The sequence below is a fragment of the Hemiscyllium ocellatum genome, chromosome 20 (assembly GCF_020745735.1).
Source record: "Hemiscyllium ocellatum isolate sHemOce1 chromosome 20, sHemOce1.pat.X.cur, whole genome shotgun sequence".
In the NCBI taxonomy this organism is placed as follows: Eukaryota; Metazoa; Chordata; class Chondrichthyes; order Orectolobiformes; family Hemiscylliidae; genus Hemiscyllium; species Hemiscyllium ocellatum.
In genome coordinates this window covers 24,656,331-24,670,624 of record NC_083420.1, presented here as the reverse complement: position 1 = coordinate 24,670,624, position 14,294 = coordinate 24,656,331, and the positions used below count along the sequence as shown (strand labels likewise).

At 48.7% G+C, this 14,294-nt stretch overlaps 1 protein-coding gene across 7 annotated transcripts in view; it reads left to right on the top strand.

Moving 5' to 3' along the window:
* The window catches only part of glis2b (GLIS family zinc finger 2b), a 79,809-nt gene extending 65,515 nt beyond the window's left edge, over nucleotides 1-14,294 (top strand). For 5 of the 7 annotated variants that reach the window (XM_060840634.1, XM_060840636.1, XM_060840639.1 and 2 more), the window contains exons 4-7: nucleotides 170-349; nucleotides 4,836-4,969; nucleotides 5,566-5,684; nucleotides 7,986-14,294. In XM_060840634.1, coding sequence (XP_060696617.1) covers nucleotides 170-349; nucleotides 4,836-4,969; nucleotides 5,566-5,684; nucleotides 7,986-8,803 — 1,251 coding nt within the window. In that variant the 3' untranslated portion in view covers nucleotides 8,804-14,294. The remainder of the gene's footprint in view (nucleotides 1-169; nucleotides 350-4,835; nucleotides 4,970-5,565; nucleotides 5,685-7,985) is intronic. The other 2 variants (XM_060840635.1, XM_060840640.1) reach the window with 2 other exon arrangements.

Here is a 14,294-nt window from a genome sequence, read left to right as displayed (position 1 = left end):
TTGTCTTTTTATACAAAAATGGACATGAATGAGAAACAGTGTCCAGGTTAACACTTGACCGATGAATCCTGCGATCTGGGATATGTGATGCTGCATCTTCAGAAGAGAAATAGAGTTAAAAACAGGAGAGATAATGGGGAATAAAAGCTTTGCCATGTTGAATCTGCAGGAACCACAGCCAATCCGCTTTCTGGAAGGAAGTCAGGGTTCACAGACATTGCAGTTTTTCCTGCCTTTGGGTTCCACCAGCCCAGTGCACCTCCCATCCCCTTTACTGGTGACACCTCCGAAAGAAATGCACAACTTGCTGGAGCTCCCCATGGAACAGCTAGCATGCAGGTGGCACAAGGTAAGTGGAAGCTGTCAGAGCCTCTCTCTGTCACTATGAAGGGTTTACCAAGGATTAGGAGTTCACTCCCTCTGCTCGGGTCTGTGTTTCCCACTGATGTTTGGTGCAGGCAGAGTGACATCGGTAAAGCTGTCTCAGGTTGAGGCTAGTCCTTTCCCGCAGCTTCCAGCACGATAGTGATTGAAGCTGCTGCTCCCTGAGCTCCTGCTCAGTTCAGTGCAATAGAAACTCTGATTCAACTCTGCAGCATTTGTCGAATAATGACCATGATTCTGCAGGTTACCTCATGGTCCAAATAACCAAACAGTTTTTCATTCCAGGGACTTGAGCAAAGGAACGTCCTCACAGGCACTCCATGTAGAGTGCTGAAGGAGTATAGCAATGTCAGATGGTCAGTACTGAGGGAGCACTGCACTGTCCGAGAGTCAGTACTGAGGGAGTGCTACACTGTCAAAGGGTCAGTACTGAGTGAGCTGCACTGTTGGAAAGGTCAGGACTGAGGGAGCACTGCACTGTCGGAGAGTCAGTACTGAGGGAGCGCTATACTGTCAAAGGGTCAACTGAGGGAACATTGCACTGTCAGAGGGTCACTGCTGAGGGAATGAGGCACTGTCAGGATCAGTACTGAGGGAGCACTGTCGAAGGGTCAGTACCGAGAGAGCGCACATTAGAGGGTCAGGACTGAGGGAGCACTGCACTGTTGGAGGGCCAGGACTGAGGGAGCACTGCACTGTTGGAAGGTCAGTATTGAGGGAGGGCTGCACTGTTGGAGGGTCAGTACTGAGGGAGCATGCACCGTCGGAGGCTCAGATCTGAGGGAGAGCTGTACTTCAGAGGGTCAGTATTGAGGGAGCACTGAACTGTTGGAGGGTCAGTACTGAGGGAGTGCTTCACTGTCGGAGGGTCAGTACTGAGGGAGGGCTGCACTGTCGCAGGGTCAGTACTGAGGGAGTACTGCACTGTTGAAGGGTCAGTACTGAGGGAGTGCTGCACTGTCGCAGGGTCAGTACTGAGGGAGTACTGCACTGTTGGAGGCCAGGACTGAGGGAGTGCTGCACTGTCGGAGGCTCAGATCTGAGGGAGGGCTGTACTGTCAGACGATCAGTATTGAGGAAGGGCTGCAGTGTCGGACAGTCAGTACTGAGGGAGTGCTGCACTGTCAAAAGGTTAATACTGAGGGAGCGCTGCATGGTGGAAGGGTCTGTACTGAGAGAGTGATGCACTGTCAGAGGATCAGTACTGAGGGAGTGATACACTGTGGAAGGGTCATTACTCAGGGAGTGTTGCACTGTCAGAGGATCACTACTGAGGGAGCGCTTTGGAAGGGTCAGTACTGAGGAAGTGCTGCACTGTTGAAGGGTCCGTACTGAGAGAGCGCACACTGTCAGAGGGTCAGTGCTGAGGAGCACTGCACTGTTGGAGAGTCAGGACTGAGGGAATGCTGCACTGTCGGAGGGTCAGTACTGAGGGAACATGCACTGTCGGAGGCTCAGATCTGAGGGAGGGCTGTACTGTCAGAGGATCAGTATTGTGGGAGGGCTGCACTGTCAGAGGGTCAGTACTGAGGGAGGGCTGCGCTGTTGGAGGGTCAGTACTATGGGGTGCTGCACTGTCAGAGCATCAGTACTGAGGGGAGTGCTACACTGTCAAAGGGTCAGTACTGAGGGAACGCTGCATTGTTAGAGGGTCAATACTGAGGGAGCGCTGCACTGTCGGAGGGTCAGTACTGAGGGAGCATGCACTGTCGGAGGGTCAGTACTGAGGGAGCATGCACTGTCGAAACCTCAGATCTGAGGGAGGGCTGTACTGTCAGAGGATCAGTATTGAGGGAGCAATACACTGTCAGAGGGTCAGTACTCAGAGAGCGCTGCACTCTCGGAGGGTCAGTACTGAGGGAGTGCTGCACTGTCAGAGGGTCAGGACTGTGGGAGTCCTGCACTGTCAGAGGGTCAATATTGTGGGAGTGCTGCACTGTTAGACGGTCAATACTGAGGGAATGCTGCACCGTTAGAGGATCAGTACTGAGGGAGCGCTGCACTCTCAGTCAGTACTGTGGGAGTGCAATGTCAGAGGGTCAGGACTGTGGGAGTGCAATGTCAGAGGGTCAGGACTGTGGGAGTGCTGCACTGTCTGAGGGTCAATATTGAGGAGTGCTACACTGTCAGAAGGTCAGTACTGAGGGAGCGCTGCACTGTCGAAGAATCAGTACTGAGAGTGCACAATGTCAGAGAGTCAGTACTGAGGGAGGGCTGCACCGTTAGAGGGTCAGTACTGAGGGAGGTTTGCAATGTTGGAGGGTCAGTACTGAGAATGCTGCACTGTCAGAGGGTCAGTACTGAGGGAGGGCTGCACTGTCAGAGGGTCAGTACTGAGGGAGTGCTGCACCGTTAGAGGGTCAGTGCTAAGGGAGCGCTGCACTGTCAGAGGGTCAGATCTAAGGGAGCGCTGCACTGTCGGAGGGTCAGTACTGAGGGAGTGCTGCACCGTTAGAGGGTCAGTGCTAAGGGAGCGCTGCACTGTCAGAGGGTCAGATCTGAGGGAGCGCTGCACTGTCGGAGGGTCAGTATTGATGGAGTGCCACACTGTCAGAGGGTCAGATCTGAGGGAGCGCTGCACTGTCGGAGGGTCAGTACTGAGGAAGCATTGCATTGTCAGAGGATCAGTACTGAGGGAGAACTGCGCTGTCAGAGGATCAGTACTGAGGGAGCACTGCACTGTCATAGGATCAGTACTGAGGGAGCACTGCACTGTCAGAGGGTCAGATCTGAGGGAGCGCTGCACTATCGGAGGGTCAGTATTGCGGGAGTGCCACACTGTCAGAGGGTCAGATCTGAGGGAATGCTGCACTGTCAGAGGGTCAGTACTGAGGAAGCATTGCATTGTCAGAGGATCAGTACTGAGGGAGCACTGCGCTGTCAGAGGATCAGTACTGAGGGAGCACTGCGCTGTCAGAGGGTCAGTACTGAGGGAGCACTACAATGTCAGAGGCCCAGTACTGAGGGAGCACTGCACTGTCAGTCAGTACTGAGGGAGTGCAGTGTTAGAAGGTCAGTACTGAGGGAGCACTGCACTATCAGTGGATCAGTACTGAGGGAGCACTGCACTGTCAGAGGATCAGAACTAGGAAGTGCTGCACTGTCCGAGGGTCAGTACTGAGGAAGCACTGCACTGTCAGTGGGTTAGTACTGAGGGAGCAGTGCACTGTCAGAGGGTTAGTACTGAGGGAGCTCTGCACTGTCAGTGGGTCAGTACTGAGGGAGCAGTGCACTGTCAGACAGAGGGTCAGTACAGAGGGAGCAGTGCACTGTCAGACAGAGGGTCAGTACTGAGGAATCACTGCACTGTCAGTGGGTTAGTACTGAGGGAGCAGTGCACCGTCAGAGGGTCAGTACTGAGAGAGCGCTGCACTGTCGGAAGGTCAGTAGTGAGGAGGACTGCACTGTTGGTCAGTACTGAGGGAGTGCAGTGTCAGAGGGTCAGTACTGAGGGTCTGCTGCACTGTCAGAGGTTAAGTACTAAGGGAGCACTGCACTGTTAGAGGATCAGTACTGAGGGTGCACTGCATGGTCAGAGGATTAGTATTAGGGAGTGCCGCATTGTCAGAGGGTCAGTACTGGGGGAACATTGCAGTCAGATGGTCAGTACTGAGGGAGCATTACACTCAGAGGGCCAGTACTGATGGAGTACTGCACTGTTGGAGGATCAGTACTGAGGGAGCGCCGCACTGTTGGAGAGTCAGTACTAAGGGAGCGCCGCACTGTCGGAGGGTCAGTACTGATGGAGTGCCACACCGACGGAGGGTCAGTACTGAGGGGATGCTGCACTATTGGTCAGTATTGAGGAAGCGCTGCACTGTCGGAGGGTCAGTACTGAGGGAGGGCTGCACTGTCAGTCAGTATTGAGGGAGCACTGCACCGTTGGAGGGTTAGTACTGAGGGAGCACTGCACTGATAGAGGGTCAATACTGAGGGAGCGCCACACTGACGGAGGGTCAGTACTGAGGGAGTGCTGCACTGTCGGTCAGTATTGAGGGATTGCTGAACTCTCTGAAGGGCAGTGCTAATGGAGCACTGCACTGTTGTAGGATCAAAAATGAGGAAACATTGCTCTGTAAAGAAAGTTTATCTGAGACCTCTTCAGTTGTCTCAGTTAGAACTAAAGATTTTACAGCACTTTTTATAGAATGGGGGCAGGGGGAGGTATTCTCTCCAGTTTGCTGGCCAGTGTTCATCTGTTGGCCAACATTACTAAAATAGAATTTCACAGTTTCCCTGTTGTTTGTGCGAGCTTGCTGTGCATGCTTGGGTCACTTTTTTTCCTGCATTACCCTAATGCTCACACTTCAAAAGTGCTTTGTGATATCCTGGGTTTGTGAAAGGTGCTATAAAAATGCAAGTCTATAATTTTTCTTCGGACGCTGGCGAACTGTATGGGTTATGAAAGGAGTTGTGGCCTCTCACTCCTGTGGTGACCTCTTGCCTTGCAGTGTAACCAGCTCTTTGAATCACTCCAGGATCTGGTGGACCATGTGAATGACTTTCATGTAAAACCAGAGAAGGAGACCGGTTACTGTTGCCACTGGGAAGGCTGTGCTCGGAGAGGAAAGGGATTTAATGCCAGGTACGTGAAACTCCTCATTGCTGTTTGTGGCCCTGATTTGTTACACTACTGTTTGCGGATCTAAATTGATTCACGTTCATCCAATTTCCTTTTCTACTGTGTTTCTTTCACATCCTTTAATTCCCATTGGGGGCAGTCCTCCCTGTGGTCTCAGATGCCCAGTTGACCTCACCACTTGGTCCCAGAAATAACAACAAGCGAAGGGTCTTTTGTAGATTGGAAGACAGGCACGGTTACATCACAAAAGACAGGGTGGAGCAAGGCAAAGCAGAAGTGATTTAACAACAAGTAATTAAATAAAAGATAGGTCGAGACAAGATGTAAATGGTTACAGCAGACCAGCAGAAAGGGAGGAAAGCATGGGAAATGTGGAAAAGAGCAAGAAATTTGCAAAGTCTGCGAATGTGGCAGTATTGTCCTTAATCTTGTAGTTTACTTCCAAGCTGATTGATGATTCTGTTTAGAGATTGTTTTGTTAAAGTTGCAGCCCTATTCTCTTTCGCTGGGCTGTGTGTGTCCGCAGTCTGCATTGTTGCAGTGATGTTTCTACAATGGTTTACCTCTCTGTCTGACTGATTGTCTCCATTCACATTTAGGTACAAGATGTTGATTCACATCCGAACTCACACCAACGAGAAGCCCCATCGCTGCCCGACCTGTAACAAGAGCTTCTCTCGCCTGGAGAACCTCAAAATACACAACCGATCGCACACAGGTAACAGTGGGCTGGGGCACGGTGGGTGGGGTCACAGTGGGCTGGGGCACGGAGGGGGCGGGGTCACAGGTAACAGTGGGCTGGGGCACGGTGGGTGGGGTCACAGGTCACAGTGGGCTGGAGCACGGGGGGGCGGGGTCACAGGTAACAGTGGGCCGGGGCACAGGGGGGCGGGGTGACAGGTAACAGTGGGCCTGAGCATGGGGGGGTGGGGTCACAGGTAACAGTGGGCCGGGGCACAGGGGGGCGGGGTGACAGGTAACAGTGGGCCTGAGCATGAGGGGGTGGGGTCACAGGTAACAGTGGGCTGGGGCACAGGGGGGCGGGGTCACAGGTAACAGTGGGCTGGAGCACGGGGGGTGGGCGGGGTCACAGGTAACAGTGGGCTGGGGCACGGGGGGCGGGGTCACAGGTAACAGTGTTCTGGGGCACGGGGGGGTGGGGTCACAGGTAACAGTGTTCTGGGGCACGGGGGGTGGGGTCACAGGTAACAGTGGGCTGGGGCAGAGGGGGAGCGTGTCACAGGTAACAGTGGGCTGGAGCACGGGGGGGCGGGGTCACAGGTAACAGTGTTCTGGAGCACGGGGGGGTGGGGTCACAGGTAACAGTGTTCTGGGGCACGGGGGGTGGGGTCACAGGTAACAGTGGGCTGGGGTACGGGGGGTGGGGTCACAGGTAACAGTGTTCTGGGGCACGGGGGGGTGGAGTCACAGGTAACAGTGGGCTGGGGCACGGGGGGGTGGAGTCACAGGTAACAGTGGGCTGGGGCACGGGGGGCGGGGTCACAGGTAACTGTTCTGGGGCACGGGGGTGGGGTCACAGGTAACAGTGGGCTGGGGTACGGGGGGTGGGGTCACAGGTAACAGTGTTCTGGGGCACGGGGGGGTGGGGTCACAGGTAACAGTGTTCTGGGGCACGGGGGGTGGGGTCACAGGTAACAGTGTTCTGGGGCACGGGGGGGTGGAGTCACAGGTAACAGTGTTCTGGGGCACGGGGGTGGGGTCACAGGTAACAGTGTTCTGGGGCACGGGGGGGTGGAGTCACAGGTAACAGTGTTCTGGGGCACGGGGGTGGGGTCACAGGTAACAGTGGGCTGGGGTACGGGGGGTGGGGTCACAGGTAACAGTGTTCTGGGGCACGGGGGGGTGGAGTCACAGGTAACAGTGTTCTGGGGCACGGGGGTGGGGTCACAGGTAACAGTGGGCTGGGGTACGGGGGGTGGAGTCACAGGTAACAGTGGGCTGGGGCACGGGGGGGCGGGGTCACAGGTAACAGTGGGCTGGGGCACGGGGGGGTGGAGTCACAGCTAACAGTGGGCTGGGGCACGGGGGGGCGGGGTCACAGGTAACAGTGTTCTGGGGCACGGGGGTGGGGTCACAGGTAACAGTGGGCTGGGGTACGGGGGTGGGGTCACAGGTAACAGTGTTCTGGGGCACGGGGGGTGGGGTCACAGGTAACAGTGTTCTGGGGCACGGGGGTGGGGTCACAGGTAACAGTGTTCTGGGGCACGGGGGGTGGAGTCACAGGTAACAGTGGGCTGGGGCACGGGGGGTGGGGTCACAGGTAACAGTGTTCTGGGGCACGGGGGGTGGGGTCACAGGTAACAGTGTTCTGGGGCACGGGGGGGTGGGGTCACAGGTAACATTGAGCTCGGGCTTGGTTGGTGGTGGGGGTGTGTGTGTGTGGTGGAAAGAGGTAATACAGGTGATAGTGGGCCAGGATGGGGTCTGTGCAGTTAATACAGGTAAGAGTGTACCAAAATGGGTGTAGGACATAGATACGAGAAGACCAGGTGAGAGTTGAGCAGGATGGTCAAGGGGTATCATAGGTAAGATCGGGCTAGGACAGGGGCGTCTAACTAGAATGGACTGGGAAAGGGGCAATGAGGATGGGGGTGGGTAAGAGTGGACCTGGGGGATGGTTGTTTTCGGTAAATGTTCATTTGGGGAGGGTTTGGAGGTCATGGGTAAGAGTATGTCCATGAGGGTCACAGATAAGGTATCTTCACAATCTTCAGTTCCTGTGGGGTCTTGTTATTCCTCTCTGAAGCCTGTTCAGGGTTTGTTTGGTTTCTTTTGTCATGGTAGCTAAGATTGCAGAACTTTATCAAAGCGAAGGGAAGGATTATTGTATTAAACCCTCGCTGGGACTTGGTAGTACAGAACATGCTTTGATTTGTGTTCCTAGATTTTGTATTCTGGGTTTAATGTTGAACAGTTTTATTAGTTTGGATCTTGTTATCCAGGTGCATGTGATTTCTCCTATTCCAGTGGCTGAATATTCCCTGTCCCTCTCTCCCAGGTGAGAAGCCCTACATCTGTCCTTATGAAGGCTGCAATAAACGATACTCCAACTCCAGTGACCGATTCAAACACACCCGGACACATTACGTGGACAAACCATATTACTGCAAAATGCCTGGCTGCCATAAGAGGTACACAGATCCCAGCTCCCTCCGCAAGCATATCAAAGCTCACGGCCACTTCGTGTCCCCAGAACAACAAGGAATGCTGAAAATTCGACCGTCAACCAAGAATCCAGTACCATCAGAAATGCCTTACTTAAACGGGACACAGATTATAATTCCCAATCCAGCTGCCATCTTTGGAAATCATCCCCTCCAGGCATTGGGAACCTCACTGCCAATTCCAATACATCCTACACCTCTGGACCTCAGCCCGTTGACGTGCAGCACTGTTGGATCTGCTGCAATCACAGCCATTCCTAGCTCTGTCATTTCTCTCAATAGCACTCCAATAAATTTAACCAAGACATCTTTAATGGCATCACCATTTTCAGCAAGTACCCTTGGACTTCCACTGATGTCTTTGGTGGCCGGGTCTCATGGCACCCTTGGAAGACTGTCAACATCAAAAGGGAAAACAGCAGGTTGTAGGAAACGGGATGGGACAGTCAAGAATCATCCTTCAGACAAAGAGTTACAGGAGAGGGTTGAGGCTCGACTAAGGCCAACAACAGAAAGCCTCTCAATGCTCCCAGGAGCTGTGATAGACTTGTCAAGCAGCATTAACACCATTCCTGCTGCTGACTCTCTGCCTCCTGGCTGGGTGGTCATTCCTCCAGGGTCAGTATTGCTCAAACCAGCTGTTGTAAACTGAATTCAGTCAAGCCACTACTGCGGTGGTGTTCACTGACAGACGCAATGAATCGACCAAGCATTGGTTTGACATGTTTGAACTGAGATTAAACAAAAGACAAGATATTTTACCAAACTTGCGCTTTGTCGATGGACACATTGACCAATTTTATTTTAGTCTTCAGACCAGAAGTGGATGATGGAGATTGACACGTTGAAATCTCAAGGTAGCAAGTGCAGGTTTCACTCCAGGGAAAGATGCTTAGCGTCTCATTGCCTAGTCCTTCCCAATGCAAATCCTATTGAAACGAAGACTCAAAGCCAGCATAAGGCTGAAAAATAATCAGCTCTCAATTATGTGTTGTCGAAGAGGTGACACTAATTATAAATGGGGGCACTTCTCAGCTCCTCTGGGAGCTTAGGAATGTTACCTTATGTTACTTTAAGCATCAAGCGTCTTTTTGTTATGTACCAAATTATTGAGATAGATCAGAACATTTAACAATAATGAGAGCAAAATAAGAAATCTGTCAACAGATGAGGCTTAAGACTGTAGTCAATATGGCTTAGACAATTTCAGATCAATTCCAGTGATGAGAATGAATGGATTTGGCACCAGAACAGCAATTAGGGTCTTGGGGGGGGGAGCCTGTGGGGTGGTTAGGAGCAATAGTGCACACATGACAGTAAACATCAGAACTCATGATCCAGCTAATCAACTTGTTCCACAGAGAAGTACTTTGCATTGTAATCAACCCAGTCAAGTGGGATTTCTTAAGAATACTGTTCATTCAGCCGGCTTATCGAAAGGCTTGGTAAACATCAGCATAATTATCAACATTTCACCAAGAATTGAAGCAGTAATTTTTTTTTGTCCAATTCTTTCCCTCTTACAAGGTTTGAAGAAATTATTTACCTTGGGACATATATTATGAGCATTAAAAAATTAGACAAATATCTTTGAAAATTACATGTATGCAGTTTATATAAAGATCCACACAAAGTAAATATTCACATAAAAGTGAATTCCATGACATTATGTACTAAGTCAAATACCAAAAAAAGGGTATTTGGAGCAGTGTGACAGGCAATGTGCACAAGAAACAGTGATAGTTACAGGAAGTATAGACTATATGCACGATTATTAATATATATTATTGATATATATAAGAATCTCCTTTATTAGTTATTTAAGATGTAGGTGCCTGTGTGAATTGAGATTGTCATTGATAGAGATTTGCTCATGGTATTTGCCATTTCTGCAGTCATTCCTTCCAGAGCTTTTTCCCCTGGAATTGTACGGTACTGGAGACCATTCAACTCATTATGACTCTGTACCTTTTTTGCTAGTGCATTCTGAAGCTCTCCCACAAGCCTATACTGACATCGTTATTGTATATCAATCCCAAACAAATGTCACTGACCTACTTTCTCTCCACAACCTTCTATTGCAACAGTCTTCTATTGCTGCTAGCGATGAATCTTTCTCTGTGTTGCTGTTGAATGTTCGACATGAGCCATGAAGGTCACTGGGAATGAATATTTTCACAGGAATTTTTTAAAGGGTTCAAACATAGAGCATTGAACAGTGCTTCGGCCTTCGATGTTGTGCCGACCTTTTATCCTACTCTAAGATCAAACTAACCAATATTTTACTATCATCCATGTACCTATTCAAGAGTTGCTTAAATGTCCCTAATGTATTTGACTCTACTACCACTGCTGACAGTGCATTCCATGCATCCACCACCCTTTGTGTAAAGAACCGACCTCTGACATCTCCCCTAAACCTTCCTGCAATCACCTTAAAATTATGCCCCTGACGATAGCCATTTCTGCCCTAGGAAAACGTCTCTGGCTATCGACTCTATGATTTGGTGGAGCTGGTGTTGGATTGGGGTGGGCAAAGTTAAAAATGACGCAACACCAGGTTATAGTCCAACAGATTTGTTTTGGAGCACTTGCTTTCAAAGCGCTGCTTCTTCACCAAGTGGTTGTGGCAACTTTGAGGGATCTGTGGATGTGGACACCAAGATCCCTTTGTTCCTTCACACTGCCAAGAATCCCCGTAATCCTCATTCAAATTTTGTCCTCCAAAATGAATCACTTCACACTTTTCCAGGTTGAACTCCATCTGCCATTTCTCAGCCCAGCTATGCATCCTGTCAATCTCCATTGCAGCCTACAACAACCCACCTCACTATTCACAACTCCACCAACCTTTGTGTCATCGGCAAATTTATTGACCCACGCTTCCACTTCCTCATCCAAGTCATTTATAAAAATCAGAAACAGCAGAGGGTGCAGAACAGATCCCAGCAGTCACTGAGCTCCAGGCTGAATACGTTCTATCTACCAACGCCCTCTGTCCTCTATGGGCCAGCCAATTCTGTATCCAGAAAGCCAGATTTCCCTGTATCCCATGCATTACTTTCTGAATGAATGTACTATGAGGAACCTTATCAAACACCTTGCTAAAGTCCAAATACACCACATCCACTGCCCTACCTTCATCAATGTGTTTTGTCACATCCTCAAATAATTCAATAAGGCTTATGAGGCATGGCCTGCCCCTCACAAAGCTATGCTGACTATCTCTAATCAAAACTATGGTTTTCCAAATAATCATAAATCCTGTCTCTCAGAATCCTCTACAATAACTTGCCACCACCAATGTAAGACTGACTGATCCCAGGGTTATTCGCTATTCCCTTTCTTGAACAAGGAAATAACATTTGCCACCCTCCAATCATCTGGCACTATTCCAGTGGACAGTGAGGACGCAAAGATCATCACCAAAGGTGCAGCAATCTCTTCCCTTGCTTCCTGTAGTAACCTTGGGTATATCCCTTCTAGCCCAGGGGACTTATCTATTTTCACAGTTTTCAAATTTTCTAGCACATTCTCCTCCTCAACATCAACCTGTTTGAGCAAATCAGCCTGTTTCGCGCTGTCCTCACAAATGACAAGGTCCCTCTCACCAGTGAATACTGAAGCAAAGTATTCATTACGGACATCATCTCCCTCCTTCGTCTCCAGGGACAAGTTCCCTCCACTATCCCTGATCAGCCCTACCCTCACTCCAGCCACTCTCTTGTTCCTCACATAAATACAGAACATCTGTTTCAAAGTTGTGTCTTTCTGAAAATCTAACTCCAGTTCACAGAACAAATCCATTCATGTTCAATTCCTAGCACAGTACAACAATTTAAAGGCAAACACTGAACAAATAAAAAAAAATCTCTAAGTGGACTTTTTGTAATCTTGCATTAATTTTCAATCAGCTAAGTAATCCCACTGCTGTATTCCCTTTCCATATTAGTATCAATCCAAACTAATCTGCTGTCCTAGTATCACTATCTTCTTTGGTTTCAAACAGTTATTCAACTTTTTCACCACCCCTTCACTGCCATCACTAACTATTGATGTGGACGTGCTGGTGTTGGGCTGGGGTGGACAAAGCCAGAAATCACATGACGCCAGGTTATAGCCCAACAGATTTATTTGAAATCACAAGCTTTCGGACTTTGTCAGGGCAAGTCTGTCTTAACCTGGCAAAGTGGCTGCGCTCGAAAAGCTTTTGTTTTCAAATAAACCTGTTGGACTATAATCTGGTGTCGTATGTTTTCTGACTTTATCACTAAGTATTGTCACATTTGATGAATCAGTTATCAGGTGGATAGGAATGAGCTGTTCGGAGACTAGTCAAAATGTGTGGTGCTGGAAAAGCACAGCAGGTGAGGCAGCATCCAAGGAGCTGGAGGGTCGACATTTTGGGCAGACGCCCTTCATCAGGAATGCTCCTGCTCTTTGGATGCTGCCTGACCTGCTGTGCTTTCCAGCTCCACACTTTTAGACTCTGATCTCCAAGATCTGCAGTCTTTACTTTCTCTTAATCTCTGAACAGGTCAGTGACATGCTGCTTTTATATTTTACAAACAGAACTGCTCCTACAACTTTTAAGCGGTACATGGTTTTCTTTGACTATTTTAATGAACTCTTACTCTGTTTTTTTGTTGAAGCTAGCTGCTAAGTAGGACAATAGGATGCACTTGAATTTATCATTTAGTAATTATAAAATCAAAAAATCTTTGACACGTGTTATTTTTACATTAGTTCCCATTCAATATCATTCTGACCTCAAAGGTATTTTCAGTTTAACTACTGTACTCACCACTGGCAATTATGCCCTTCAGCTCCAAAACCCCTCCTCTGCATTTCTCTCTCTGATCTCCCCTAAACTTATTTAAGACACTCCTTAAAATCTACCTCTTTGACCAAGTGTTTAGTCATCTGCCCTATTTTGACAATGGCTCCTGTAAAGTGCCATGAAACTATTATAGATGCTATATAAATGTAAGTTGTTGTCATAGACCAGTGCATTCCAGTGGAGTAACTTTTAAATTTGGGTTTGAAGGCCAGTTGACCAGCACTACTGTCATTGACTAATTGTAAATATGAGCTGTTCTCATTGGGAACCAAGAGACCACATATGCCCAGACATCACAATAGTAAAGCTTCTCAAAAGCAAACAGACTAGAGTCACCACGTAGGACTCATGTGGCTGGCTGGAGTCTGACAGTGTGAAGTTACGTAGTAACTATCTTTAAACCACCATTGCTTTATCTAAACATTCACATCAACTAAGTCAATGGGGTGGCTACCAAGAACTGTCATCTTGATACACAGCTTATCTTATTACACAGTTGACTTACAATCCAATAGAAAGTAGCCCCTGGATGAAGGACATTTTCAATAAAAGTACAGTGAGGCTACTCAGTTTAGTAGCTAATTACACTAGAGCACAAAGGAAACTGAGAGAACCAGTGGCAATAGGAGGTTTATGTCTAATCCATCAATACTGTTACTTAATGACAACCATTGGTGGGCAACAGCACAATGAAGACTGATGGCAAAGAGCATCACTCAACTCAATAGTATTCCAGTATAATCCAACTCTGCTTCCATGTTGGTGGAAGACAAGATCACTTTGTTGCAAGGTGTGTATGTGACAAAGCATACATTGTGTGTGCAGCTTGCCAAACCATTTGTAAACCTCTGTTTGTTTATATGTAGTTTATTAATTTTATTCTGTGCAAGACAAAGAAACAATTATCTTTCTGCAGGCTGTGCATTGTTAGCTGCTGTTGACTGGCCGGAGATTCCAGTAGGTCTGGATTTTTCTCTTCCTCCCCTCATAGTATTAATAAGCTAAATGATATTGGATTAAGCTTTGTTCAAGGTCAGCTGTACAGTATGTGAACTATCGAACAAGGTCCATTTGGGCCTGGATCAGATTACTGCACATTCCACATTTGCGCAACAGTATTTTTAACATGTTGCAAGTGCCTTTTTACACTAGAAACTAAGTAGGTGTGGCTGTCCTGATGGAGGCACACTGAGTAGCATTAGTTGTTAAGGCTCAAGCTGATGCCATGTACTGAAGTCCTCTTAACAGAGGAACATTACAAAATTTGAGGAAAATCATCAATAAAGTTTAATTTGTTAACTTA